The 25,000-nt window shown below is 48.1% G+C and overlaps 6 protein-coding genes across 11 annotated transcripts in view; 4 read left to right on the top strand and 2 right to left on the bottom strand.

Moving 5' to 3' along the window:
- The window catches only part of LOC125950554 (unc-112-related protein-like), a 17,569-nt gene extending 7,304 nt beyond the window's left edge, over positions 1-10,265 (bottom strand). For 2 of the 4 annotated variants that reach the window (XM_049678651.1, XM_049678654.1), the window contains exons 1-2: positions 10,172-10,265; positions 8,712-9,412 (exon numbers count right to left, since the gene is read on the bottom strand). In XM_049678651.1, the coding sequence (XP_049534608.1) occupies positions 8,712-8,838 (127 nt within the window). In that variant the 5' untranslated portion in view covers positions 8,839-9,412; positions 10,172-10,265. Of the gene's footprint in view, positions 1-8,711; positions 9,413-10,140 lie in introns of all 4 variants that reach the window. The other 2 variants (XM_049678652.1, XM_049678653.1) reach the window with 2 other exon arrangements.
- Positions 6,646-14,898, top strand: LOC125950555 (beta-galactosidase-like). 2 transcript variants are annotated; one of them, XM_049678656.1, is made up of 7 exons: positions 6,646-6,784; positions 12,562-12,876; positions 12,944-13,636; positions 13,704-13,982; positions 14,067-14,198; positions 14,290-14,544; positions 14,623-14,898. In XM_049678656.1, exons 1-7 carry the CDS (start codon positions 6,779-6,781, stop codon positions 14,809-14,811), a joined length of 1,869 nt encoding a protein of 622 aa, XP_049534613.1. In that variant the 5' UTR covers positions 6,646-6,778; the 3' UTR covers positions 14,812-14,898. The 2 variants fall into 2 exon arrangements, with proteins under 2 accessions (XP_049534613.1, XP_049534612.1); XM_049678655.1 differs by lacking the exon at positions 6,646-6,784 and adding an exon at positions 12,308-12,450.
- Positions 14,899-15,182: 284 nt separating this feature from the next.
- Positions 15,183-17,720, top strand: LOC125949513 (beta-galactosidase-like). Its single transcript, XM_049676632.1, has 7 exons — positions 15,183-15,336; positions 15,430-15,602; positions 15,734-15,948; positions 16,023-16,187; positions 16,264-16,374; positions 16,445-16,831; positions 16,898-17,720. Exons 1-7 carry the CDS (start codon positions 15,274-15,276, stop codon positions 17,701-17,703), a joined length of 1,920 nt encoding a protein of 639 aa, XP_049532589.1. The 5' UTR covers positions 15,183-15,273; the 3' UTR covers positions 17,704-17,720.
- A 922-nt stretch (positions 17,721-18,642) lies between these two features.
- On the top strand, positions 18,643-21,273 carry LOC125949515 (beta-galactosidase-like). Its single transcript, XM_049676635.1, has 8 exons — positions 18,643-18,784; positions 18,872-19,029; positions 19,113-19,327; positions 19,408-19,572; positions 19,643-19,747; positions 19,822-20,168; positions 20,249-20,527; positions 20,600-21,273. Exons 1-8 carry the CDS (start codon positions 18,704-18,706, stop codon positions 21,146-21,148), a joined length of 1,899 nt encoding a protein of 632 aa, XP_049532592.1. The 5' UTR covers positions 18,643-18,703; the 3' UTR covers positions 21,149-21,273.
- Positions 21,263-22,140, bottom strand: LOC125949556 (uncharacterized). The gene is made up of 3 exons (XM_049676691.1): positions 21,928-22,140; positions 21,731-21,871; positions 21,263-21,658 (listed from the first exon to the last, which is right to left on the bottom strand). Exons 1-3 carry the CDS (start codon positions 22,092-22,094, stop codon positions 21,301-21,303), a joined length of 666 nt encoding a protein of 221 aa, XP_049532648.1. The 5' UTR covers positions 22,095-22,140; the 3' UTR covers positions 21,263-21,300.
- A 146-nt stretch (positions 22,141-22,286) lies between these two features.
- LOC125949502 (biorientation of chromosomes in cell division protein 1-like 1) overlaps positions 22,287-25,000 on the top strand; it is a 3,340-nt gene continuing 626 nt past the window's right edge. The window contains exons 1-4 of one of the 2 annotated variants that reach the window (XM_049676612.1): positions 22,287-22,342; positions 22,506-22,767; positions 22,833-23,758; positions 23,826-25,000. The exon at positions 23,826-25,000 is cut by the window's right edge and continues 626 nt beyond it. In XM_049676612.1, coding sequence (XP_049532569.1) covers positions 22,535-22,767; positions 22,833-23,758; positions 23,826-25,000 — 2,334 coding nt within the window. In that variant the 5' untranslated portion in view covers positions 22,287-22,342; positions 22,506-22,534. Of the gene's footprint in view, positions 22,343-22,451; positions 22,768-22,832; positions 23,759-23,825 lie in introns of those variants that run through there. The other variant, XM_049676611.1, reaches the window with a different exon arrangement.

The following is a 25,000-nucleotide window of genomic DNA, read 5'->3' as shown; positions in this document are numbered from 1 at the left end:
AATATAAACAAGATTTTTTTTCTCTGTAAAGGTTCTATTCATCTATTTCTCAAATAAAATGCCATTTCCTTATACTAAACATTTCAATGTTATATATGTTTGTGACTGAGTGAATTCCATAGATTGCTGTGACCAAGAAAGAATTTAGTAGAAAATCACTTTGAAATTTCACAAATTTATATTAATAAAGCCTAACAAAGGCAATACTAATGGCTTGACATAGCATTCTTTTTAATACGAAAAATTTAAATTTTGACTTTAGATTGAAGATTGTAGAATTGTAAATCGTTGTCTCAAACGAACAATTGAGATTGGGGTATGAAATCATTGTTATTAATAAATCATTAAACAATGCCAGCTTAGCTACAACCACAGTCACAACTAATGCCATCCGAGATATCTCAAATTTCTGAAGGGAAAAGCTTCCATTTCAAAACATGAAATTATTTAAGACAAACAGACGTTTCACCAGATTTTCAAAGCCATCTTTCGATCTTTCGAGACTGTACCGAATGAGATCATGCACGACACTTTAAATTTATTTGGCTGAACCAAACGACTGAAAACATCTTCCTACCATTATGGCCACGATCGGAAGTGCTACTTTCTCCCGTTACACACGGCGGACGGCAATAACCGAAAGGGAAAAAAGCCATTAAATGTGCAACAAAACGACCACATTTAACTGCCTTCCAATGGTACAATTGTCACACAAATTGCAGTGCTGCATAGAATGAGCGAGCTCTGGTACCATATCCTACAGTTCCATTTGTTAGCCCGAGCAGAATATTTATGCATCTCTCGGTGCCATCCATCCCCTAGACCCCTAGGGGTACGTTATTTAAACTATGCATCAGCAACAGCAGCAGCAGCAGACGCCGCAGCATTCAGCGTGTCTCTGAGCCACACCCCGGGCAGATGGTGGTGCGAAACGAAACCTTATCGAAACCATCTGCTGGCAACCGTAGAACCAGCAGCATTGTACCAGTACCAGGGTCCCCTCCTAGCGTACCCGTAGCGTTGCTCTTAACGCACGGGAGAGTCCCGGCAAATGGGTCGATTGGTCGCGGGGTGAGGGTGTTCCATTTGCCGCAATTTTCAAGAGGATTTCGACCGTTTCGTCCGTCCAACTGACCGATACTTGAGCCGCCAGCATCATCTCCTCTTCGGCTCGCAAATATGTACATCAATTCTGCATTCCAGCAAGGGACCGCCAGGGGGGAAGAGGGATGGAAATGGTCAGCGTAAATAGGTCGCAACAAGCGAAGGCGAGAGAAAGATTCTCGAACGACCGACCGCGAGCTGGGATGGCATTATTGGACTTTCTCGCAAGTCAAGTGCCTCCTCGATGGCGATTTGGCTTCGGTTTCATAATTTTCATTTCGCTTCTAGCGTGATGAAAAGTTGCGAGTATTCAGTCATCAGCATCATCATTGAGACATCCAACCGAAATGTGGCTGGAATGCCGCACAATACCCCGCCTCTACTCCTCTTCGCCATACCTTTCAAGTGTGGCAGAACTAGCTGGCTGGCTGGCTGGCTGGCCGGAGACTACTGCACTCGACACGCACATATGTAACGTTCTGGGTACGCGGCACATTGGCAACTGACACATTTAACGGGAGCACCGCACAGACGCTGATGCTAAAAATAAAACCTATCGCGGCCAACATCATCAACACGGGTCGGGTCCACGGCTGCCGCTAGGGTTGGCCAAGATGAATCCGGCGGCCACATGTATTTATGAGATTTGAATAACGGAGAAAAATTATGTTGACCCTGTACCAGCAGCACGCCAGCAGCCCGACCGTGCGGGAAGGAACAAGATAGTGGTGGGGAGCTGTCGGCCAGATATTGTTTTACGAAAAACAAACCGCTACAACAAACCAAACATTGGCGGTTCTCTGCGTTTCACGCCACGCAAGGGTGTGGCATTTGAAAATTGCTTCAGTGGCGACTTTGGCCACGGCGTAGTGGAGTTCGTTTTAGTTTTTTTTGTTTTGCTCTTTCCCGTCAGTCTGTCGTCTGCTAGAAAAGCAATTCTTCTTGGGTGAGTCTATTAATAGATTCCTTGGAAGGAAAGGGGGGTTAAGGAGAGTTTTGATCGGAAAGATGGGAGAGAGCGATGTCGGACGAAAAGGCATTAGCTAATTGGTTATTTGCATCGATTACAGGTGATGCAGGTGGTGGTGGTAGACGGTGATGGAATTTGATGTGCACTCCACAACCGTTTTTCAATGTTCTTTTTTTCCTTAAACTCATTCTCAAGTGATTAATGTAGCCAAGACATGCAACGATTATCGAGCAGTTTGTGTGTAAATAAACAAATTCCTTTACAAAACATAAATCAACTGATGAAAGCATCTGTTTACTAATATCGTCTATTAATTTGAATGATATTGAAATTTGAAGCGATTAAATTATATTAAACGTTCTTCATTTGCTTCTGGCTTCTTATTCGCAAACATACGAATAATGATATGGCACAGGGTTTGGCTTTCGTCGTAAAACAACTAGGACAGCTTAATGAAAGTGAAATACATTTTAATGAATGTTTACTAAATCAAATTTACAGGAATAAAGCATCGTTCGTCGTGTGTAGAGTGCTCGAGGGAGCCATTTGCTGGTGCCTGATCTATTAATTTGGGAAACAAACCAACAATACAACATCTCTAATTGATCGCTTTCATCGTCTTGTTGTTAATGAATTTCACTTCAAGATTTCAAGGTTAACGATGTGTCAAGTAATGGACTTAAATTGAGCCATAGCCTAGCGTCACGGTCCGCACCTTTCCCAGTTTCTGGGCTGCATTAATCACTCAATTTATAGTCCATTAGCACCCGTCCGTCCGTCTCGTCACCCACCAACCGTCAGCACAACCTGGTCTCGGGGCAGGATATGAGCCTTTCTCCTTCGCATCCTTTGCATCGATCGAACATTCGGAAATCGGAAATTCCCTTAGCTCATCCTGGTGGGCTGTGCGCTGGCCATGCGAAAAGGCAATCCGCCATTACCACCCGGACCCACCCGAAGAAAAATAGCCCAGCAGACTGTGGTGTCGTCAATCCGCCCATCGATAAAACGATAAAATATCACTTCGCGACAGCCACGCCAGAATGTCATCGCTGTGCCATTTGGGCGGACGCCGTGCTATCGGTTGAACGACGATACACCATCCAGGACCTAGTTTTCTCCACCCCATCCCTCCCCCCCGTGCCAAGCCTTCTACGAGCGAATAAAATAGGGCGGATGACGTTCGCGCGCGATTCGTTCCCCACCGGTTCAATGTCAATGTTGGCACACCAGCACAACACAACACATTAATGTGTACGCTATCTCTAGCTCTAGTCTGGCTAGACCGCGTGTGTGTTTGTCGTGGAGTTTAACCCATGCCCCGCCAACCCAACCCAACGGTTTACGACACCCGCGTGTAGCTAATCCCCCCGCAGGAACGAGAAAAATTTTATCGAAGAAACCTCCTTGGGTTTAGGCTGAATGGGTTGCTTTGGTTGCGTCTAGAGTTGGGTCAGGGTTTTCATGGCGGCAGCAGCTGCCGTACTGCCGAGAGTCGCTAGCATACCCCTCCTCCTGTCCAGGTCAGTGAAAAGAATGCGCGTTGCCACCCTGGAAATCGCGATGACGAGGCTAACCCCATCGTCCAAAGCGGGCGGCGGCGGCGGTTGCTGCTTCTCAGCTGTCACCATCGCTTCGGGCGGGCGGCACTCGAGAGTGAACCAACGAACGCACTCTCGGATGGCGCGAAACGGGAGGAAAATAGGGCAGAAATGGAAAACATGTGCTACCATTGTCGCCGTCGCCGTCGCCATCGTCATCGCGGTCGCAGCAAACAGAGATACTCGCGCGCGCTTCGCTCCGAGACCTTTGGAGACGGTTGCTTTGACTATCTGGTTTTAATAGTTTTCTGCGCTGAGTGATTTTGCTTTTATCTCTCTAGAGAGCAAATGCGTATTCCTATAAGGTATTTGGTAAAGTGCGCACCGTTAAAATACAACACGTAAGGGCAGAGCATAGAAAACGAAACATTCTACTCCAATTTATGAACGTTCTTTGTTCAATGATTCGAAATAAATTAGAGAAAGATAACATGTCTAGCTACTTCCTTCCATATTCCGAGTTTTGCTGCTGTTGATGAACTAATTTTCTTCCTTAACATGATCGTGCAGCACACGTACATTGCTACTGAAAGTGAGAGCAGACGTTAATCGGATGAACCAGATCCCCCAAAGCAGATCGTCCAGGGTGCTACCAACCGTAAAGACGATGTTGAAAGATGTAGATCCCGGAGGCAAGTATCAGCAGGCCTTGCTTCTGCTACTCAAAGGTGTATTCGATCCATAGAGGGGCTAGATGCTAGACAGCATCGCCATACAACCGAACCGAACCGTCGATGCCATTAAGGCAAGGTCTTCCGATTCTGGATCTCGTAACTCGCGCCCCACTAACCATGTGCCGGACGATGAGACGAACTGACTAAACTGACATCTTGAGTCGCGCCACGGTGTCGGATCGTGGTTGATTTAACTGCCGCCATCCCGCGCGACGCACGCACTCCCCCGGCGGCTGCTGGATCGTCGTTCGAATGATTTAAGAACCGAGATTTCGTCGAGGGTTGCCCTCCCTCAGATGGCCAGACGGTGAACCGGATGGAGTGAACCGGAAATGTAGTAGAGTTTGGATTGGGGGGGAATGTTGCGGAAACGAACGGTGGAAAGGAGGACAGCTGCTGGTTGTCGGTTCGTGTGTTTTGTCTTAAACGAACCATGCCCACATGCCCACCCTGCTGGAACCGCACCACAGCAGGGTCTCGGGGCGGTAAAGGAAGGAAGGAAGGAATCGAGCGGCGGCCGCTTATTTCGTGTTAGCATATTCATAAACAAAACATAAAACATGCTTTGGTTGGTGATGGACAAACGGGCGGACGGAGCGGTACAGTGCTGTTGTGTGTGTGTATTGTGGGTTTTTTTTATTCTCGATGAAAACAGAATCCAAATTACGAAAAGGTAGGGGGCGTCGTGAAGGGCGATGGGATTGACTTTGCCGCCGCTACCAGCCCCAGACGCCGCGCTCGACGCTGTGTGGTTAATATGCTGATGCTGGTTCTGGTGCTGGTGTGATGCGACGATCGCTATGATCACGTAGCGACGACGACAGTCACCGAAGCAGAACCTTAGCAGCATCAGGGCCTGGGGCGAACACGAAAACGGAACCAAGGACGAGTTCCTTATAAGGTATCGTCGCACGCGCGCGCCTCGTTCGCTCCTTGGAGGGTGCCGTCCGGGTGTGCTGGTGGTAATGGACAGCAAGAACAAACAGTACCGGTTGTGTTCCGGGGGTTTGGGAAGAGACAAGAGACTACACGCGAAGCGGTAAAGCATATTGCAGCAACCGCGCACAGTTGGATGTGTTGGTTTGATCGTCGACGATTGATTTGTGCGCGCGCGATCCACTTGAGAGATCGAGTTGCGTGAATTTGATAAGCTGAATCGTACCAGAAGCAGGTTTGCCTGTATAGTAACGATCAGCTATGGTTGCATCTAGCTAGAAACTGTTATGATGCTGCGATTGAAGTGCGTGATCAGATGATCGTTACGTTCGGTTCGGGAACATCGAGCCAAGTCAAAACAAGACCATTTGCGTTCCTTCGCGAACAACGAGTATACTATTGCCAGCGATCACATGATCGATTTAATTGACCATCAGTCCCCGACGGTAACAACTCATTACTGCCTGTCTTATACCAGACGAGCATCGTCTTATCTTGCATTCGGAATGTTAATCAAAACGGCAGCCTTGTATAGCTTGCTTGCAAATGGGAGACGCCCGGACAAGTGGAGGGATCTAGTCCGCCGGCCATAAATCTAAGCCTCCCCGCACCCCCTCCTCCATGTTGTTTTCAGACACTGTCTAGCACTAGAGCAAAAGCTTGGCTTATAAAAACGATGATTTATCATCGCGAGAAGCGCAATGTTCTGGTGTTTCAGCTTCATCAGGTGCTTCACAAGGAATCGAGGGGGAGGCGCCTGGCTGACGATCAGACGCCACACCAACACGCACAACCACGCGGCTTGGTGTTTGTGGAGTCCACCGCTGTGGGGATCGCGGGATCGTCGCGTCGCGATTGTTTATCTTCTCGCGCAGCAGCGGTAGTGTGCGTGTGCGCGACATGATCGCAGTTTCTGTCGCGGTATATCGTCTTGTCGTTCGCTGGCTTGGTGAGTCGCTGCGTCATCAACTTTACTTTAGAAGACGGTGAAGTTAAGGTTTTTGCCTGTGTTGCTTTTGTGTGCATCGCACTCTCATCGCCAACCCCACCTCAACCACCGCGGTGTGGTCGTCTTGTGTTTCCGTGTGTGTTAAGTGCCGCTCGATCGAGACACCGAATTCGGTCGTCATCTCGTGCCGTGTGTTGAAGATCACGCTGAGCCGTAGTTCTCTTCGCGAGTCCTTCGCGGTGCTAGATCATTCATTACCTGCCACTCGTTCACGCTCCCTCTCTCTTTCTCTCCCTCCTATGCTCGTTAATCGATTCGATTCTCACACATCTCTGGTCTCAAGGAAAATACACATTTAACCAACCCCGCGTCTTTACCCCTAGCTCTTCCAAGCCACCCTCGCGTTTTTCCAAGGCTCAATAAACCGAAAATATTCTATTAATAAATATCGGAAACGAAGCCAAACGAATCTTCCTACCAGCCACCGTCGCAGCAGGCCGAGCAGTACCACAGAGAGATCCGCTTTCTCGCCGTGAATCGATCGATGATGGTAAGTTCCCCCGGGGGGTGATCGTGGTGCTGGTGGTGCTGGCTGCTGGCTGCTTTCTACCAAGCGCGCTTGACCGGCCGCGGCAGCAGGCTTCGATCCGTGTGCGTCGCAAGACGCGAGGATCGATCGAATGTAAATAAGTATAACTCGCTCGCCGGCCGATGGAACGAACGCCGTACCGGTTCAGTGCGTTTTGGAGCGAACGTCCGATATAAAACCATTTTAGAAACATTTACTTAATTTCCGAATCTCATCAATCATCAATCTCAATAGGGAACGTTAATTTGATTATTCACCTCGGCACAATTCGGAAGTGAATAATCGAATTTGGCATTATCTTCGATTGAAGAAGGAACAATAGGGGGTTAACAATAAAGCCACACTCGCTCAACCATGCAAACCCGATCAGTTCCGATCACGTCTATGCAAAGAGTGGTGACGCAAGCGGGCAACCAGATCCTCCGTCGAGGTTGCTCGCGCGCGCGCACCCTCCCGAAGGTTGAACAATTATTTTCGTTTTTATGAGTCAACCATACGAGACTGGGGGGATCGCGCGGCAAACTCGCACATCCGGCCATATCGGCATCTTGGCACCTTCCCCCTCCCAACACCCGTTTTTGAACATCCGGCTGGTGAGATTCGCCGGAATAGAGGTGAATTGCTTTCGCCTTCTCCGTCGTTTCACCCACTGCACCTCCTTCTTCCCCCTGTACCAGGACATTCCAGGTCCGGTAATGTGTACTGTTCGTCGTCATCGTCGTCGTCGTCGTCCCCTCCGCATGTTTGCAATCTTTATCACTCGCTTCGCGATTTGCCAGTGTTGGTGTTTACTTGTTTGCTGAACTCCTCGCGCTGACGACATTCCACGAGAACGAGTTATTGTTCCAACAGCGCGGTGCTCGCGGTCCGAGCAAGCCGTGCATGGGACGCTCAAGTCGGACGCGGGTTGAGCGAATTCAAGAGATCGTGGCACGCAAAAAGTAGCGGGGCACGCACACAACCGCACGGTGAACCCCTTCCCCGCGAGGACGGAGGACGGTAACACCACAAGGGGCCTTGAATGGAGTGGCCCGTTGGGGGTTGGGCATGGAGCTCTTAATAGCAGCAGCAGCACCAGTGGCAGCAACAGCAGCAACAGCGGGAACAGTTGCAGATGGAAATAAGATTCGGGAAAAAATCGCGATACATTGTATGGCGCATTCGGGGGGCCAATATTTCAGAAATAATTTGGCCATATTTAAAGGCTTTTAATTTACGAGTTAGATGCCATTATGTCATTTGACCACATTCGTCTCAGCCTAGAATTTGAAAAAGAAATCTAGTAAGCAAGTTGTTTATTCTTTATTTAAATAAATAAATCCCACAATCGCTTTACCGTATCCAAGATTTGTAGGAGTTGCTTTAAAAAAAATCATTAAACGACACCAAATGGTCCCACCACTTGCAAAGTCTGGTTCGCCGATTATTGACGAGTTCGCCGCCTACTTTTGATTTCGTCATGAAAGTGCATTCCATCCAAGTGCACTGATTGCACACAGCAGTCGTTGGGTTGTCGTGCAGCAGTGAGAGAGAAATCTGTATGCGCGTCGCAATGCATCGATCACCGGGGTGAACCAGTCTACCAGCACCTCCTTCCTCCTCCTCTTCGTCCTCCGTCCCGCCCTACAGTGGCTCAAGTGGCTGCGCCGTCTATCAACTTGGAGCAACTTTAAGTCTCCGCGCGCATGGGCGAAACTGAAATTTAGCCCCCACAACCCGTTGCTAAGGCTCCCACCATCCCATCCCATCTCTGGCAAAGTGTGCAATTGCACCACTCTCTCGAGGCCGAGAGAGAACGAGAGAGAGAGAGAAAGAGAAAGATAGACTCCGCTGCAGCATCATGCACCTTAAAACACACCCATACATTTACGAGCGATTGCAGCCTTACCTGGATCGACGAGGCGCAGCATAACGCCTCCAATGTGCAAATCTCCCCGGACACGCAGCGTTTTCGTCACCTGAAGGTCGGTGATGAAGACCTTCAGGTTCCAGGTATTGTCACCGACGTGGATCATGGTGGTAGCTGCTGGTGGTAGCCGTTGCCTTCTTTGTCGTTTACCTGGTTACTCTCTAACACACATACACACGCACACACACACACAGACTCGCGCGACGGTACGTGAATATTGCACCCCCGAGGGTGGTATGATGCTTACACGGCACTTGTGCCGCGTGCTTCCAAAGGGGAATTTCTCCGATTTACCTTGTTTGGGGTTGGTAAAGGCTGCCCTTTTTTTCTTATTCTTCTTCTTCTTCTCCTGCTGCTGCCTCTTTTATTTCACTTGACACGCTTTGTTTTGGTTTGCGCTGTCTCCAATTCCGCACGCACGCACGCACCCCCGACTGGGCCGACACTTTTGACACTTTCTCTTACGGGGCGCGATCGCGCCGACAGATCACGCCGTGGCCGCGTAATAACCGATCCACTACCGGACCCGTACCCAAAGGGGGAAGGTGATGCACAAAAACCACTGGGATAGATGCGAAGGCCACACAGCAGGTACACAAAACGATCACACAACACTGACGATCATTCAACGCGCACTGTTCTGCGGTGAACCTCTTTTTTCTGGCACTCACTGTAGTGAACTAGATGCAAATAGGGGAAGGGGGTTGGAAGTAATCAAACAAGAATGGATTAAATTGACATGCAAATAGCTGCTAGTAAATAAAAAACCAAAAAAAAACGAATATTTGTTCCACACCCTGTGTATGCGTGTCTACCATCCCCCCTTTCCGGAGAGGAGAGGGAGAACGCATCACATTCCACCACACCGGGAACACGAAACGCGATGAGCACAGAATAGATGTGCGTTCTTTTGCGTGTGGCGCTTCCCGCAGACCGGCCTTGGCATGGCCAACAAACCAAAAAAAAAAGACAAAGATTGACGTAATCGGTGACTTCACCTCTTTCTCTAAAATCTTCGAGTCTCCGAGCGGCTGGCGTCCAGCCGGTGATCGACACCGTGACGACCCCGGGGAAGCTCGCGAGTCGCTTTCAACTGCCGTGCCAGTTCACATACACGCGGCCTTGCTGATAAGGGAACGTCTTGTATGGTATTTCTTGAAACTCCAAGAGAGAAAGAGGAAAAACAGGCAAACGCCACGCAAAGCGGTCACCCGGAACTGTGATCATAAATCAAACACGATTGGAAGAGACAGAAGAACCGCGAAGGAGACCAACTAAGGGAGACCACAAAGCCACGCACCGAACCGATTTTGGGAGGTATCGACATCCCTAAAAAGGGAAGCACACGGACTTGCTGGGTGGTCTACCCAAAAAAAAAACACACACACAAAACACGCGGAGAGTCGACCTGTGATGCCCCGTAGTTAAAAGATACACACCAGCTACGCACTAGAGTAACTTAGAAACGCCTCGAAGAACCAATAGAACGACGGACGAGCGTGCGTCCACGTCCGAACCGTTCGACTTCCGAGCTTAAAATGGTGGCGTGTGTGTTGGTAAATCCGCCAGCAACCCCGTTTGTCGACGAACATGACACGTTGGGTGCGGCGTTGTTTGAGGATGTCTTTGGTGGATGAATTAGTTCGTTCGGATTCCTGGTGAACTAATTCGTTCGGGATCGATTTGTATTTCCACTTCAGCTGTTAAATACAAAAAATACCTATGAAATAAATATATTTCTTCATTTCTCAACTATAAAGCAGGTCAGCGGCAAATGTTGGGAGAAGCTTTGCAACAAACATAACCGTTACCACCTGGCTGCAATTGCTGTAGCCAGTGTACCCCGCGGTCAGTGTACCCCGCGGTCAGTGTACCGGGTAGCCTTTAATGCCAGATGAAGACGCGCACTTCGTTAAAGATAAAATTAAAGGGTTGATCATCGGATTTCTTGAATATCAGATGATACGTTCATACGAATTCATCTTCGTAAAACGCGTCCCCTACGGTTTCAAACAGGGAGACTGTTGTTGTGATGGATGGAAAGTTAAACATATATTTTGAAAGAGATTTCTTTAATCCTTGCATCGGTGCCGGAAATATTGAATGGCACCTACTTGGAGTTCGTAATCCACGTGTTGCACTTGGACAACGTGTTACGGGCTTCAAAACGAACACGTTTCGCTGCGAGTTGGTTTGAACGAACAACAAAGAAAGCCATTTTCTTGAGCACACTTCCGGTACATAAAGTTTTCTTGCGTTCAAATAACAGTGCGGCATGTTTAAATTGGTCCGCTGAACCATGTGCAATTTATTTTAGATAATGTTTTTAGTATTTAGTGAAAAAGTTACCTGTTTTTTAAATTGTTGTTTGTCTAGTGAATAAACTCCAATCTTATAGACACGCTTAAAATATTGAACCAGTTAAATGGTGGACATGTGGACATGTTTAGCTTGAGCGACAACACATGTCTTTGTGTTTCATCCTTTTTATTCCTGTTCTGGTCCCTCTTCGTTTTGTATTTGATTGTATTTCAAAAGAATATTAACAGGCATACTAAGAAAACTGTCTTATAATATACGCCAAAGAGTTGATTCTAATATTCTTGAAATCCTCGTTATTCGATTCTTACCTCGTGTGCATAAGAATCGTGCATAAGAAAACAAGTCAACACATTAGCAGAATAATTCACAAGTTCATACAATGTCTAAAACTAATAATTAGAGCATTAAAAGGGTACATACTAGCTTACCAGGCAGACGATTGCATGGGTGGGTGATGCTACACCGCACATGCCGTCCATGAAGAGATACCATCCACGACGCTATTAACCGCGCAGAGATACCAACGTGTGTTACGATTGGGTCCCCGTGGATTATCATAAGCAAGATTGAATTATCAATCAATGGTCCTGTGGCGTATAAAAACGATTAGCCAGTTGGCACCTCATTATCAGTCGAGCTTAGGATTCCGGATCATCCAGATACCCCAATACGATGCGTAGACCAAAACTGTTGGGAATCTGTGCTATAGTGTTGGTGGCCATCGTGGGTCTCACCCTTGGACTCGTGTTGGGACTGCAAAGTGACGACGATGGAGACGATGTAAGATTTGATAAACACGTTCATCTGCCGCCAATCACCATTACCATATAATCTTATCGTACCGAATGATAGGAAGACTCCCAGGAGCTTCTCGATATTTTCACCCATTGTACGGTGCTTCAATCTTTCGACATCCGCTGTAACCAGGTGATAGGTTCACACAGCTGACCAAAAAAGGGCGCCCCAGGGGAAGCTTGGAACAAACAATTTGCATAATGCATTGAGAAGCGTCTTATCTCGTGTGTAATGAGAACCTCGATAAATCAAACGACACAAGGATGTGTGGTCGCGTGGTGTTTCAATGTTGTTGCCGAACCAGACTGCCTTCCTACCGATAGCGATGGTGACGCTTATAATGGTCAAAGCACAACTGTGTACGTGGCACGATTGGCCGTTAAGGTCGCGCATAAGATATGTACGATGCCTCGTTTGTACCATCGTGCAGAAAGCTTCATCAGTATTTTGCCAATCGTCGATGCTACCGCACGGGCTACTACCGTGAGGAAACACTTTCAGTGCAAATTCAGTGGGGTAGCTTAAGTGGAGTAGCAACTCGAACATGTTACTCCATCCGATCGTTCTGGCTGTGTGCTTGGCCATTGCAGGCCTTGCCGAGGTAACATCGCAATCATAGAAAGCCCCATACCACACTCATTTTCGTCCGCTATCACCATGCCTTTTTCACTTAATCGGCTTTTCATTACGATTCCCTTGGTTCCTTCAACAGGCTCAACGATCCTTCACCATCGATTATGAACGGGATACGTTCGTCATGGATGGTAAAGATTTCCGCTATGTGGCTGGATCGTTCCACTACTTCCGAGCACTACCACAAACCTGGCGCACGAAGCTACGCACTTTGCGCGCGGGTGGGCTGAATGCAGTCGACCTTTACGTACAGTGGTCCTTGCACAATCCACGCGATGGCGTGTACAGCTGGGAGGGCATTGCCAATGTAACCGACATCATCGAGGCAGCCATCGAGGAAGATCTGTACGTGATCCTACGCCCGGGACCGTACATTTGTGCCGAAATCGACAACGTAAGTTACACGAATTTTTTACTCGTGATGGTTGTTGGATGACTAACTAACGCTTCTTTGCCTGCAGGGCGGATTGCCGTACTGGTTGTTCAACAAATATCCCGGCATCCAAGTGCGCACCAGCGATGCCAACTATCTGGCCGAGGTTAAGAAGTGGTACGGTGAGCTGATGAGCCGTATGGAACCGTACATGTACGGCAACGGTGGTCCCATCATCATGGTGCAGATCGAGAATGAGTACGGTGCATTCGGAAAGTGCGATAAACCGTATTTGAACTTCCTGAAGGAGGAAACGAACCGGTACGTGCAGGACAAGGCGGTACTGTTCACCGTCGACCGTCCATACGACGATGAGATCGGTTGTGGTCAAATCGATGGTGTGTTCATAACGACGGACTTTGGCCTCATGACTGACGAGGAGGTGGATACGCATGCCGCAAAGGTACGCTCGTACCAACCGAAGGGACCACTGGTCAATACCGAGTTCTACACTGGCTGGCTGACGCACTGGCAGGAGTCAAACCAGCGGCGCCCGGCGGGACCACTAGCCGCCACGCTTCGCAAAATGCTCAAGGACGGATGGAACGTTGACTTTTACATGTACTTTGGTGGCACAAACTTTGGATTCTGGGCCGGTGCCAACGATTGGGGACTGGGCAAATACATGGCGGACATTACCTCGTACGACTACGATGCACCAATGGATGAGGCCGGTGATCCGACGATGAAGTACATTGCATTCCGCGACATCATTGGCGAGGTAAGGCAGCAAACGCAACATAAAATTCCATTGGTTTGGCTCATCGTATGGCTCGTACAATTCCCAGTATCTACCGCTCGCCATCATGCCAGTGCCTGAGGCGACCCCGAAAATGGTACTAGAATCCGTTCAGCTGACTACGATCGGTTCGATTCTGTCTGAGAGCGGACGTGAGCTTCTAGGCACGAAGCAGACTAACCCATCCGGAAAGCTACTCACCTTCGAGGAGATCAATCAAAACTCGGGCTTCGTGCTCTATGAAACCACACTGCCGAAGCTAACACGTGACCCTAGTTTGCTCACTATCAACGGGCTTCACGATAGGGCACAGGTTTACCAGGATGAGGTAATACATACTTCTACCACTGACCATATCTGGTGGGCCCTGATAAGCATAACTGTCACTGTCTACTGATCTTCTTCGCCACAGTTTTATGTCGGTACGCTTGCGCGTGAGAACGCCATCGACGCACTGCCGCTGACGGCCGGATTTGGTTCGAAACTGTCGCTGCTGGTCGAGAATCAGGGTCGCATCAACTTCGACATTCTCGATGACTACAAGGTGAGTTCATTTAACCCGCCCGCAGCTTTCCACGGGCACAGCGGAAGCTGCGCACCGCTTCCTAATCGGATCGGCTGTTCTACTCCGATAGGGTATTTTGGGCAACGTGACCATACAAACGTACGACGAACCGCACGAGCTATCGCTGGAGGGTGAGTGGTCGGTTACAGGCTATCCGTTCGATGATTACGCCAAACTGCAACAGTTCGTGAACAGCGCTCCGGGAGGACCTGGTGCGAACGGTCGCGGCATGGCCGTCCATGGACCGATCGTGCTGAGTGCGGTGTTCGATGTGTCCACGGCCGATATTCATGACACGTACCTCAACATGGCTGGTTGGGGCAAGGTAAGTCAAAGCTATAGCCGAATGAGATGCAAGTAATTAACGCAATCATTCCATCCATCTTCCATGCACGATTTGCAGGGTTTCATCTTCGTGAACGGATTCAACCTTGGTCGCTACTGGCCCGTTGTCGGACCACAGGTTACCACGTACTTGCCGAAGGACCTCCTGAAACCCACCGGTAATACGGTCGTGGTGGTTGAGCTGCAGAAACTACCAACTGACCGTATGCTGCACTTTGCCTCGAAAGCTATCCTCGATGAAGCTTAAGGTTAATTCACATCGCGGTTCTATTATCGTACATTATGAAAGCAATTTTCATTTCAAAATCAACAAGAAATAAACAATCCAAATCTAACGACGATCAGTTCGAACTTCACTGACGCACCCGACTCATGATCATTCCCGGGACAACGAAATTCCGATCCCATTGCGATCGCGATGATGGTACGCCGTGTGATGCTGAGCTTAAATTGAATAATTGGCAGCATTCCGAAGGCGCTCGCGGGCCCATGTCAATGGCCCCTTTGCGTTGCATTCTATCGTTTTGTTTCTTACCATCGGCTCGATCGGCAGCTGGCAGCTAGCAGACTGGCCGACGCTTATCAGTCGAAGCTGCCGGTTCGCTTGGAACAGAGCGCTAACGAACTATCAACAACATTCCGCTGGTGAGCTGCTCGGTTCGAGGTCGCGTTTGATGAGGCCGTAGCCATTCGCAAAAACGGCAGAAGAATGTTATTCAAAATATTTTGTGCCTGGTGTATTCTTATGGGGCTGCCAGTTACATTGACTATGGTATGTTTAGTCCGTTCACAGTGTTCTGTTCTCTGGTGAATGTTACTTTGTTGCATGTTTTGATCATGTGTTTGTGAATGATCACCAAAACAGCAGCGACAAGCATCGCGCTCGTTCGCGATCGACTATGACAACGATACCTTCGTTATGGATGGCAAACCGTTCCAGTATGTGGCCGGATCGTTTCACTACTTTCGTGCCCTCCCGCAAAGCTGGCAACCGATTCTCCGTGCGATGCGTGCCGCCGGTCTTAATGCAGTAACAACGTACGTAACGTTTCCGCCCCATTGCCTCGCATCGCCATCCTGGCGATAAGAAGGAACAGTTGCCCGGGGTTTTGAGGACGGGGTTTTGAAATATTTCATTGGGAAAACGATTCACTCGTTTCTCGTTTCAGATACGTCGAGTGGTCACTGCACAATCCAAAAGAAAACGAATACAACTGGGAGGGTATGGCGGATGTCGTGCATTTCATTGAGCTGGCCATGCAGGAGGATCTGTATGTCATCCTGCGTCCTGGACCGTACATCTGTGCAGAACGGGACATGGGAGGTTTTCCGTCCTGGTTGCTATACAAGTACCCGGGCATCCTGCTGCGCACCAACGATAACAGTACGCGATTACGGTTCGACCACAATCACCATGATCGATCGACACTAATCGCTGAAATGTAATTGCCGTTTCAGACTATCTTCGTGAAGTACGATCGTGGTATGCTGCGCTGTTCTCACGTCTAGCACGTTTCATGTACGGCCAGGGTGGACCAATCATTCTGGTGCAGGTAGAGAACGAGTATGGATCGTACTTTGCCTGTGATCACAAGTACCTCAACTGGCTACGGGACGAAACAGGTACGGGTTCGAGAGACCGGCCTCGAAATGTCAACCGGCCAATAAGCTAATTCGTTCCGTCGATCACTGGTTTTAGCTCGTTACGTAAAAAGCGATGCAGTACTATTCACAAACAATGGTCCCGGGTTGGAGACTTGCGGTGCAATAGAGGGAGTGCTTAGCGCACTGGACTTTGGACCGGGTACCGGTAAGTCGGCCGCCGGGAGTTATTGCGATGTATTACCAAGCTTATACCGGCTTGCTTCTTCTCCCTGTAGAGGACGAAATCAATGGATATTGGACGGGACTAAGAAAGACGCAACCGAAGGGACCACTGGTCAACGCAGAGTACTACCCCGGATGGTTAACGCACTGGCAGGAAGCACACATGGCCCACACGGATACGAAACTGGTCGCCGACAGTTTGGCGTTTATGCTGCGTAATAAGGTGAACGTCAACATTTACATGTTCTTCGGTGGAACCAACTATGGGTTTACCGCTGGAGCTAACAGTGCCGGTTCGGGGGGATATGTAGCCGACATCACATCCTACGATTACGATGCTCCTCTCACTGAGTGCGGTGATCCGACTGAAAAATACTACACCCTTCGGGACACCATTTTACAATACTTTCCAAGGCCCAACGTTTCACTCCCACTGCCAAGTAGGTCAACTGAAACCGCAAGTCCGCTAGATACATTAATTCTCAATTCCTCTCTTCGTTCTGCAGCTCCAAAAATGAAAATTGACTGCGTGGGCCTGTTTACGGTTGGTAGTCTATTGGATCCCGTATATCGCGAAAAGCTTACCGCGATCAATGTTACCAGCAATCGACCGTTGACCTTCGAAGCCCTGAACCAAGCCTCTGGTTTAGTGCTGTACGAAACGCTCATACCGGACGATATTCGCACCGATCCTTATAAACTAACGGTGGAAGGAATACACGATCGTGGATATGTATTCGTCGATAAACAGTTTATAGGTGTGCTCTCACGCGAGAACCTCGTCAGCAGTATGCCGATCGGTCTGGACAAAGGACGAACCTTGAGCATTATGGTGGAGAATCAAGGACGCATAAACTTCGGCATTGCAAACGACTTCAAAGGCATCGTGGGCAAGGTGTACATCAACATGCAGGAAATACTGAACTGGACCATGTACGGGATTCCGCTTGATGAATCCAGACTGCTAAAGCAGTCAGTTCTGGATCATCGGAAGCAGGTTGGTCAGAAACGGACTATAAGATACGACCAAGGGGACAGAGTGCAACCAATGGCTGTTTTTCATGGTATTTTTGATGTTCACAACGAGCTAGCTGATACCTATCTGGATGCACACGAGTTTGGTAAAGGTGTGGTGTTTATCAATGGCGTTAACATTGGACGGTACTGGCCACTGGTCGGACCGCAGAAGACACTGTTCGTTTCACGGCATATCTTGAAACCGAAGGACAACTATTTGATTCTCATTGAATATCAAAAACAGTTAGAAAACGGTCAATGCATGTACTTTACCGACGCTCCAATATTCAACTGAAAACCACGATCGATTGCATCATATTAACATCGAAAGCATGCTATCTATCCCTCTAGCATGTCTTATCGCGAAGTCGAAACCGATGACCCATATTTCATTCGAATAAAGCGAAGCATTTGCCTCATGGTCATCCCAGCTTTTCCATACTCTTTTATAGTTCAGGAGCTATATCTCGATGTTCGTGCAATTTAACGTTTTGTAAGTAGCTTTCACCATTGGTGCACGTGTGCCCGGCTCTATTTCAGTCGCCACCGCCTAATGTTTGAGGCCTCGCTTTGGTGCTTGCGATAGCAAAACATGACAACGGGATCATCTATTCAGAACAACGGGCGTGGGGTTACCCAGCAGCAAGGGGTGGTACATTCCCAGCAAGACACTTGACACTACCCCGCAGTACCGCGGGTTTCGATTAGGTCTCGCACCGTAAGCGATAAGATGCGCTTCAGTAGCTCGCGACTCGAGACCGGGATCGCACAGAGCTTAGTGTGTGGTAGCGAGCGCATCGTGGTACAGGTCGAGTGTGGCGATCAGAGCAAGAGTGTTCATTAATCACCCATTAAAGCCGCCATTTACCCTTAATTTCTATCACTCTATCCCAAGCGCTTGGTAACTGACGAGACCATCGTGTCAGGTGTGTTAACGTCTTGTATTGTTGTAATCGAATATTAGGAGGTGCAGACTGTTGATCGTCTGCCAACTGTTTTTAATAAAATAAAATTAATAATAGAATAAAGTCCGTTGCTCATCAATGTGAAGAGTTTACACCGTGGGCGCAGTGAACACTATTAAAAGAAGAACCAAGTTGAACGAACCTTTTCGCACGCGTGGGCTTTAATGCAAAAGAACAACCGGTTTTCAGCCACTTGTGTCTTTTCGGTTCCTCAGTTTCGATAACATCCGCACGATCGAGGATATATTTACAGTCGTGCGGATGATCTTTAACCGGGCGGAAGTGGCGCCGTGAATCAGTGCTTCCGCGGTGTTTTACAAATTTACCACAATGACGCCCATTGCGGTGCTTCTGGCACTCTGTCTTGCGGGATGCTGTATGCAGTCAGTTATCGGGGCAAATCAATATAGTGTAAGTGTGCACAAAGTCGTCTGATTATGTCGCGCAATAGAATTATGTTTGACATATTAGTGCCTGACCCCCCCTATGGTTTTACAGAGAAAATTCGATATCAACTACGAGAACAATACCTTCACAAAAGATGGCCAGCCGTTTCAGTTTATCTCGGGTTCATTTCACTACTTTCGTGCTCTGCCACAATCCTGGCGACACATCCTGCGTTCGATGAGGGCCGCAGGCTTGAATACGGTCATGACGTAAGTAAGCGGTGGTTTCTTAGAAGCTTAATTTGAATGAAATGACAAAGTACTTAAGCGAAAAGCAAACCCTGCTATCGTAGCTACATCGAATGGTCGCTGCACGAGCCGATGCCTGGGCAGTATAGCTGGGATGGCATTGCCAATTTGGAAAAGTTCATTGAAACGGCACGATCCGAGGACCTGTTCGTCATCCTGCGCCCTGGACCTTATATTTGCGCCGAGCGGGATATGGGAGGATTCCCCCATTGGCTCCTCACCAAGTATCCAGCTATTAAGTTGCGAACATACGACATAGGTTAGTGCAGGAAATGGGTGACGCAGATATGCCTTGTAATTAGTAACCTCACGCAATCCTTTCCCATTCCCACTTTTCAGACTATTTGAGGGAAGTGCAAAACTGGTACAACCAGCTAATGCCACGTATCAGCCGCCATCTTTACGGTAATGGCGGTCCAGTGATCATGGTTTCGATCGAGAACGAGTATGGTTCCTTCAGTGCTTGCGATCAACAGTATATGCAGTTTATGAAGAATATTACCGGTAAGATATGATATGAAAGTTGCTGTGTTGATCGTAACCGTTATTACTTACAAACCGGTTCGTCATTTAGAACATTTTGTGCGGGATAAAGCAGTAATGTTTACCAATGATGGCCCGGAACTTTTGCGCTGCGGATCCATACCGGGCATACTACCAACGTTGGATTTCGGTTCAAGTAAAAACTATCCACATCTGGTGGCCAAAATGTACTTAAAGTTTATCATTTCACGATTTTGTTCGTCATTTTAGCGAACGACCCGAACGTGTTTTGGAGAAGATTGCGGAAGTTTCTACCCAAAGGACCATTGGTGAATGCTGAGTTTTACCCAGGGTGGCTTACGCACTGGATGGAACCGATGGCACGGGTGGAAAGCGCACCGGTAATCAATACGCTGCGTTTGATGCTGAACCAAAAGGTCAACGTCAATTTTTACATGTTCTTCGGTGGCACCAACTTCGGGTTTACAGCCGGTGCGAATGACATTGGTCCCGGTAAGTACGGTGCGGATATAACGTCGTACGATTACGATGCTCCGCTAGACGAGGCAGGTGATCCCACGGAAAAGTATTTCGAAATCCGCAAAGTATTAATCGAGGTAAGACTAAACGCACGGAGCAATATTATGACGATTCCCAGCATTTGTAATTGCCTTCGTTTTGTCCCCTTTCCAAAAAGCACTTCGGAGACCCAGGGGTACCGGCTCCAGCACCGCTACCAAAGATGTCCCTCGATACGGTATGGTTAGAGCGGCGTGGATCCATCCTATCGAAACATGGACGCACGATGTTATCCACTAGTGTGATCACCGAAGTGCAACCTATTACCTTCGAAGCTTTAAACCAACATTCTGGATTAGTGTTGTACGAGACAACTTTGCCATCCACCCTCAATCGCGATCCTTACACACTCACAATCGATCAAGTTCACGATCGTGCCTATGTACATGTGGATGATGTAAGGATCAACATGCCTTTTACGGGGACGCGTTTCTTTATAATTGATATTATTTTTTTGTCTCTTATACAGGTGTTCTATGGTATTCTATCACGAGAGACCAATGTCCATTCCATTCCGCTCAGCATCGGATCGGGCAATAGATTGCAGATACTGGTGGAAAACCAGGGTCGCATTAATTACAACATTCCCAACGATTTCAAGGGCATCTTGGGATCGGTAACGATCGAAGGCACGCCATTATACAACTGGACCATAACCACCTATCCATTGGATAACTATCAGTATATGGAAAATTTCATTAACCACCGGCCACCGGCTGATGAGGAAGAGGCCGATGATTTGACTGCTGCCGGGGCCCAGGTCTACTATGGCACATTCGTGATCAATAGGGATGCGATCCACGACACCTACCTTTACACACATGTGTGGGGCAAAGGGTTGGCGTTTATCAATGGCTTTAACCTTGGCCGTTACTGGCCGCTGGCGGGACCCCAACTGACGCTCTACGTCCCCAGGCATATACTGAAGAAGGGAATCAACAAAATTGTGTTGATCGAGTACCAACAGCGCGTTCAGCAGCCTTACGTCCAGTTTATCGATAAGCCAATATTTAACTGATGCATACGAAAAGATGTTTAGCAGGAAGAAATGCATGTTTGAATGAAAGATTACGGCAGGATGGAAATATATGATAAGCTAAAAGAAAAACATTTGAAATCCAGTTATACAAATAAATTTACCTTTTTATTGGAATGAAAATGATTAGCCAGTCAAATCAGTTGGAAGCCAGCTCTTTTCCAACAAATAGACACCAGAAGGACACCGGATAGAAATATTACTGGTAGTGTAACCTGTTGTATCCACGACGTTCGTTTGTTAGGAACGGTTGTCTGGTTGGGATCTACTATGGCCTGTATGTCACTGAGCCGATCGTGAATTCTATCACAAAGCTTAAGAGAAACCTCGGAAGCGTAAATGTGGTTATCTAGCAGCACGTTCTCTGGAATTGTGCCTTTTAGCTTCAGCTGCGTCAGGTTCAACAATACTTTAATGCTTTCCAAATGCTCAACAGTATTCCGAGCGACGGTTTCTGCATATTCGAGAGGGTGAAACTCTGTACGCAGAACTCTGCAATATTGAAGTTTAAGAGAGTGAAGTAAGACCAGTGTAACCTGATCCGCGAAAATGATCCGAACCTACCTATCGTACATCCGTCGTTGCTTCGGTAGTTGCGACGACTCGGATAGAATCTCCTTGATGGCCAAATCGCTTTTCACCCCCATCAGCCGTAAATCCTCTTCCACCAGGCCGCTGATCTGATCGTACGTTAGAGAACATTTCCTAGGAAGAGAAGCTTCAATTAAAGAAATACGCCATGCTCTCATCGCGCCACTTACTTTAGTTCTTCGTTGAGGTTATTCGTGCTGCACTTCACGCTGGTCAGAAATGTTGCTACGGGATCGCAGCCAACGGCAGTATAATCTTCAGGACTTTCTTCGGGAATTTCTTCAGAATCTTCTTCTGGGTTCTCTTCAGGATCGTTATCTTCCTTGTATCCATTCATGATTCCGCAAAAAATCAAAAATAATTCTGCAAAATGGAAAACCGCGCTTGAACCACAACAACCGGCACATATGGGATGAACACATAGGGTTTACACCAGTCCAATATAAACGAGTACCAGTCATATAATAGTCGTAAAATAATCTTATCTGCTTTTGATGTGTCGGAGTGTTTGTCAGCACTAGTGTCGGAGTGTTTGTTTGGGTAACGCGGCGAATGCAAGAGGAAAAACTTCAGGAAAACGTTCAGGTAAGAGGAAAAACTGCTAAAATCTAGCGGAAAGTGTTCGATCGATATCGACAAAGTTACAGAAAATTAATAAAAACATATCGGGGAAATTTTAACGTAGAAGATTTTCCGGTTTTCGTTGGCTCAAGGACTTTTTTTCACTTCCTGTAAATTCTACATCTAGATCCAGCATCGAACACGTAGCAGGGCAGGATGGTCGAGGATCCACATTTCATCGATATGATGGTGCAGGAACTGAAATCGCAGGGCCTTTTCGATCAATTCCGGAAAGAGTGCCTGGCCGACGTGGACACAAAACCCGCGTACCAGAACCTACGTCAGCGAGTGGAGGGATCGGTAAACAAGTTCCTGGCGGAGCAGGAATGGTCCGATAATATACGACACAAAAATCAGCTAAGAGAACAACTCCGCAAGAATATCATAGAGTAAGCGAGCACACGGGGGTCAGCCTTTGTTGCAGTCTCAAGAGCCCAGATTGTTTTTCTTCCAGCTCCGGTTACCTCGATACGGGCGTCGAACGGATCGTGGACCAAGTGGTAAATCCGAAGATATCTACAATTTTTCACCCAAAAGTGGAGGAGCTGGTGTACAACTATCTCGGTATCGAGAAACCGAAATCCTCCGTCAACGGTAACGAGGGTGCCCGGGCAGAGTCGTTGCTGGAAGACCTAGAGGCGGTAAGTCCAGATTCTGATAAGAAATCCGAGGGCAGCTTGACACCGCCTCAGGCAGCGGCGGAAACGGAGCACATGGAAGTGGACATGGAAATTGATGACGATGATGAAGAGGATGTCAGGGAAGAAGAAGTTGATGATTCGAAAGAACAGGATGACTTCGAGTCGCCTGCCTTTGAACCGCTAGAGATTCGTTCTCCGAGCAAGGTGAAGGAAGAAGCCAACGATTCCAACTCTTCGGTCATCAGTGGCTTGACCTCCCAAGAGTCGGTGGAAAGTGACAAAAATGAGCAAACCGCCGTGACAGAGAAATCAGTCGAGGACACCGTGGCTGCAAACGATGACCAGGAATCGAAGGAGATCGCCGTCACCAAAGACTCCGATTTCAGTCAAGAGATTGGCCCGACAAACGACTCTCAGCTGTCGCAGGTATCGAGCAACAGCCAGCTGCTACCCGTTACGGAGCAGTCTGCCTCGGATGACTTGGAGCGTTCGGAAGAGAACGAGCGCTTGGACATTACGGAAGAGGCTCAGATGCCAACGCTGTTCTCCAGTCACTCGCCCAACAAGAAAACGGATTCATCAGATAGCCAGACTGGTGATCAACCAGAGGGCAAGAAAATTACGTTCGATTTCGATAAAGATGGATATGAGTTTGTTGGTACCGGACGATCGTCAGCGATTGCATGTGCGGCCGATGAGTCACCCGACCGAAGTCAACGCGATCAGCAGGAGGCAGATGGTAAGGCGTTATGCGCAAATGCTGAGGATCGAAACGATTTTTCACCTTCCTTTTGATTTCATTACAGAAGAGAGTACCTCACAACGCACCACAACAGAAGAAACCAAAGATATGGCACCAGCCAATTTCTCCACGCAGGATGACACATCATCACTATCGGAGCATTCGTTAAAGATCTGCGAAGATTCGATCAGCGACAATGACACTAAAGGATCGCGATCAGTGGACGATCGCAGCTCCGAACAGAAAAGTGTTCCGAAAGTACAGAAACTTTCTGAGGCCAGTAGCTGCAGCCTAAACGATGAAACGAACGTAAAACCGACACCAGTAAGTCCATCGCAAGATAAGGATCACGATAAGGTAGAAACGGAGAAGGACCAACCTACAGAAGATCAAGAGCAGCAGCAAAACCGTGAAAATCGTACATTAGAAGAAGAGTCCGCTAAAGAAGCCGATGACAATGTGAAAGCAGAACTCGAAGATGACCACTACCAGGAACATTTGAAGCAGCGAGGTAATCGACGGCCAAGTGACAAAGATTCCGATGGGGATGGTGAGGAAAAATCTAAACCCCCGGGAGAATCAGCATCATCAGCTGCTACTGAAACGGGCAATAAATCTGCTACCGAAGGCGTGGTGGTAGCAGGAGCAGAAGATACGAAAACCGACCAGGAAAAGGCTATCCCCTCGGAAGCTTCGGAAGGATGCAGTGATAGAACACTGGAGCTGGAGCTGCTGCGTGGAACTGTGACACCGACGCGCGAGTGCGGTCGCTTAGACTCTTCCTCATCCGGCATTCAGTCGGGTGATGATTCGGAGAAAAGTCCCGAAATGTTGAAGCATGCGGCCAAACCCGAATCGATCGTGCTCCCTGTGCAGCCAGTCGTCATTGATCAGATGCTAACGAACGTGGATGAGAACAAGCTCGAGCAGCTGTTGAATGGCGAAGCACTGACGAACGATGCAACACTCGGTTCGATTCAGAAAGAATGGCAAGCTCTCAAGAAGGCAAAGAAACCCAAATTCGCTTCCAATTTCACCGAAGCGCGGCGTCTGATGAAGGTACGTAAACAGATCGAGCGAGAGGAGCAAAAACGACGTGAAAAGACGTTGGCCCTGGCGAAAAAGTACATCAACGAGAGTAAAACCTACGGTGGACAAATGGAGGATCAGGGCATTGAACTAGAGTTCGTGTGCCACGATCAGCGCGAATCGCCAGGCCCCACCATTTCGTCCCCAATC

The sequence above is a fragment of the Anopheles darlingi genome, chromosome 2 (assembly GCF_943734745.1).
Source record: "Anopheles darlingi chromosome 2, idAnoDarlMG_H_01, whole genome shotgun sequence".
Lineage (NCBI taxonomy): Eukaryota > Metazoa > Arthropoda > Insecta > Diptera > Culicidae > Anopheles > Anopheles darlingi.
Note: the sequence above shows the minus strand (reverse complement) of the source record. Positions and strands in the feature narration are given on the sequence as shown.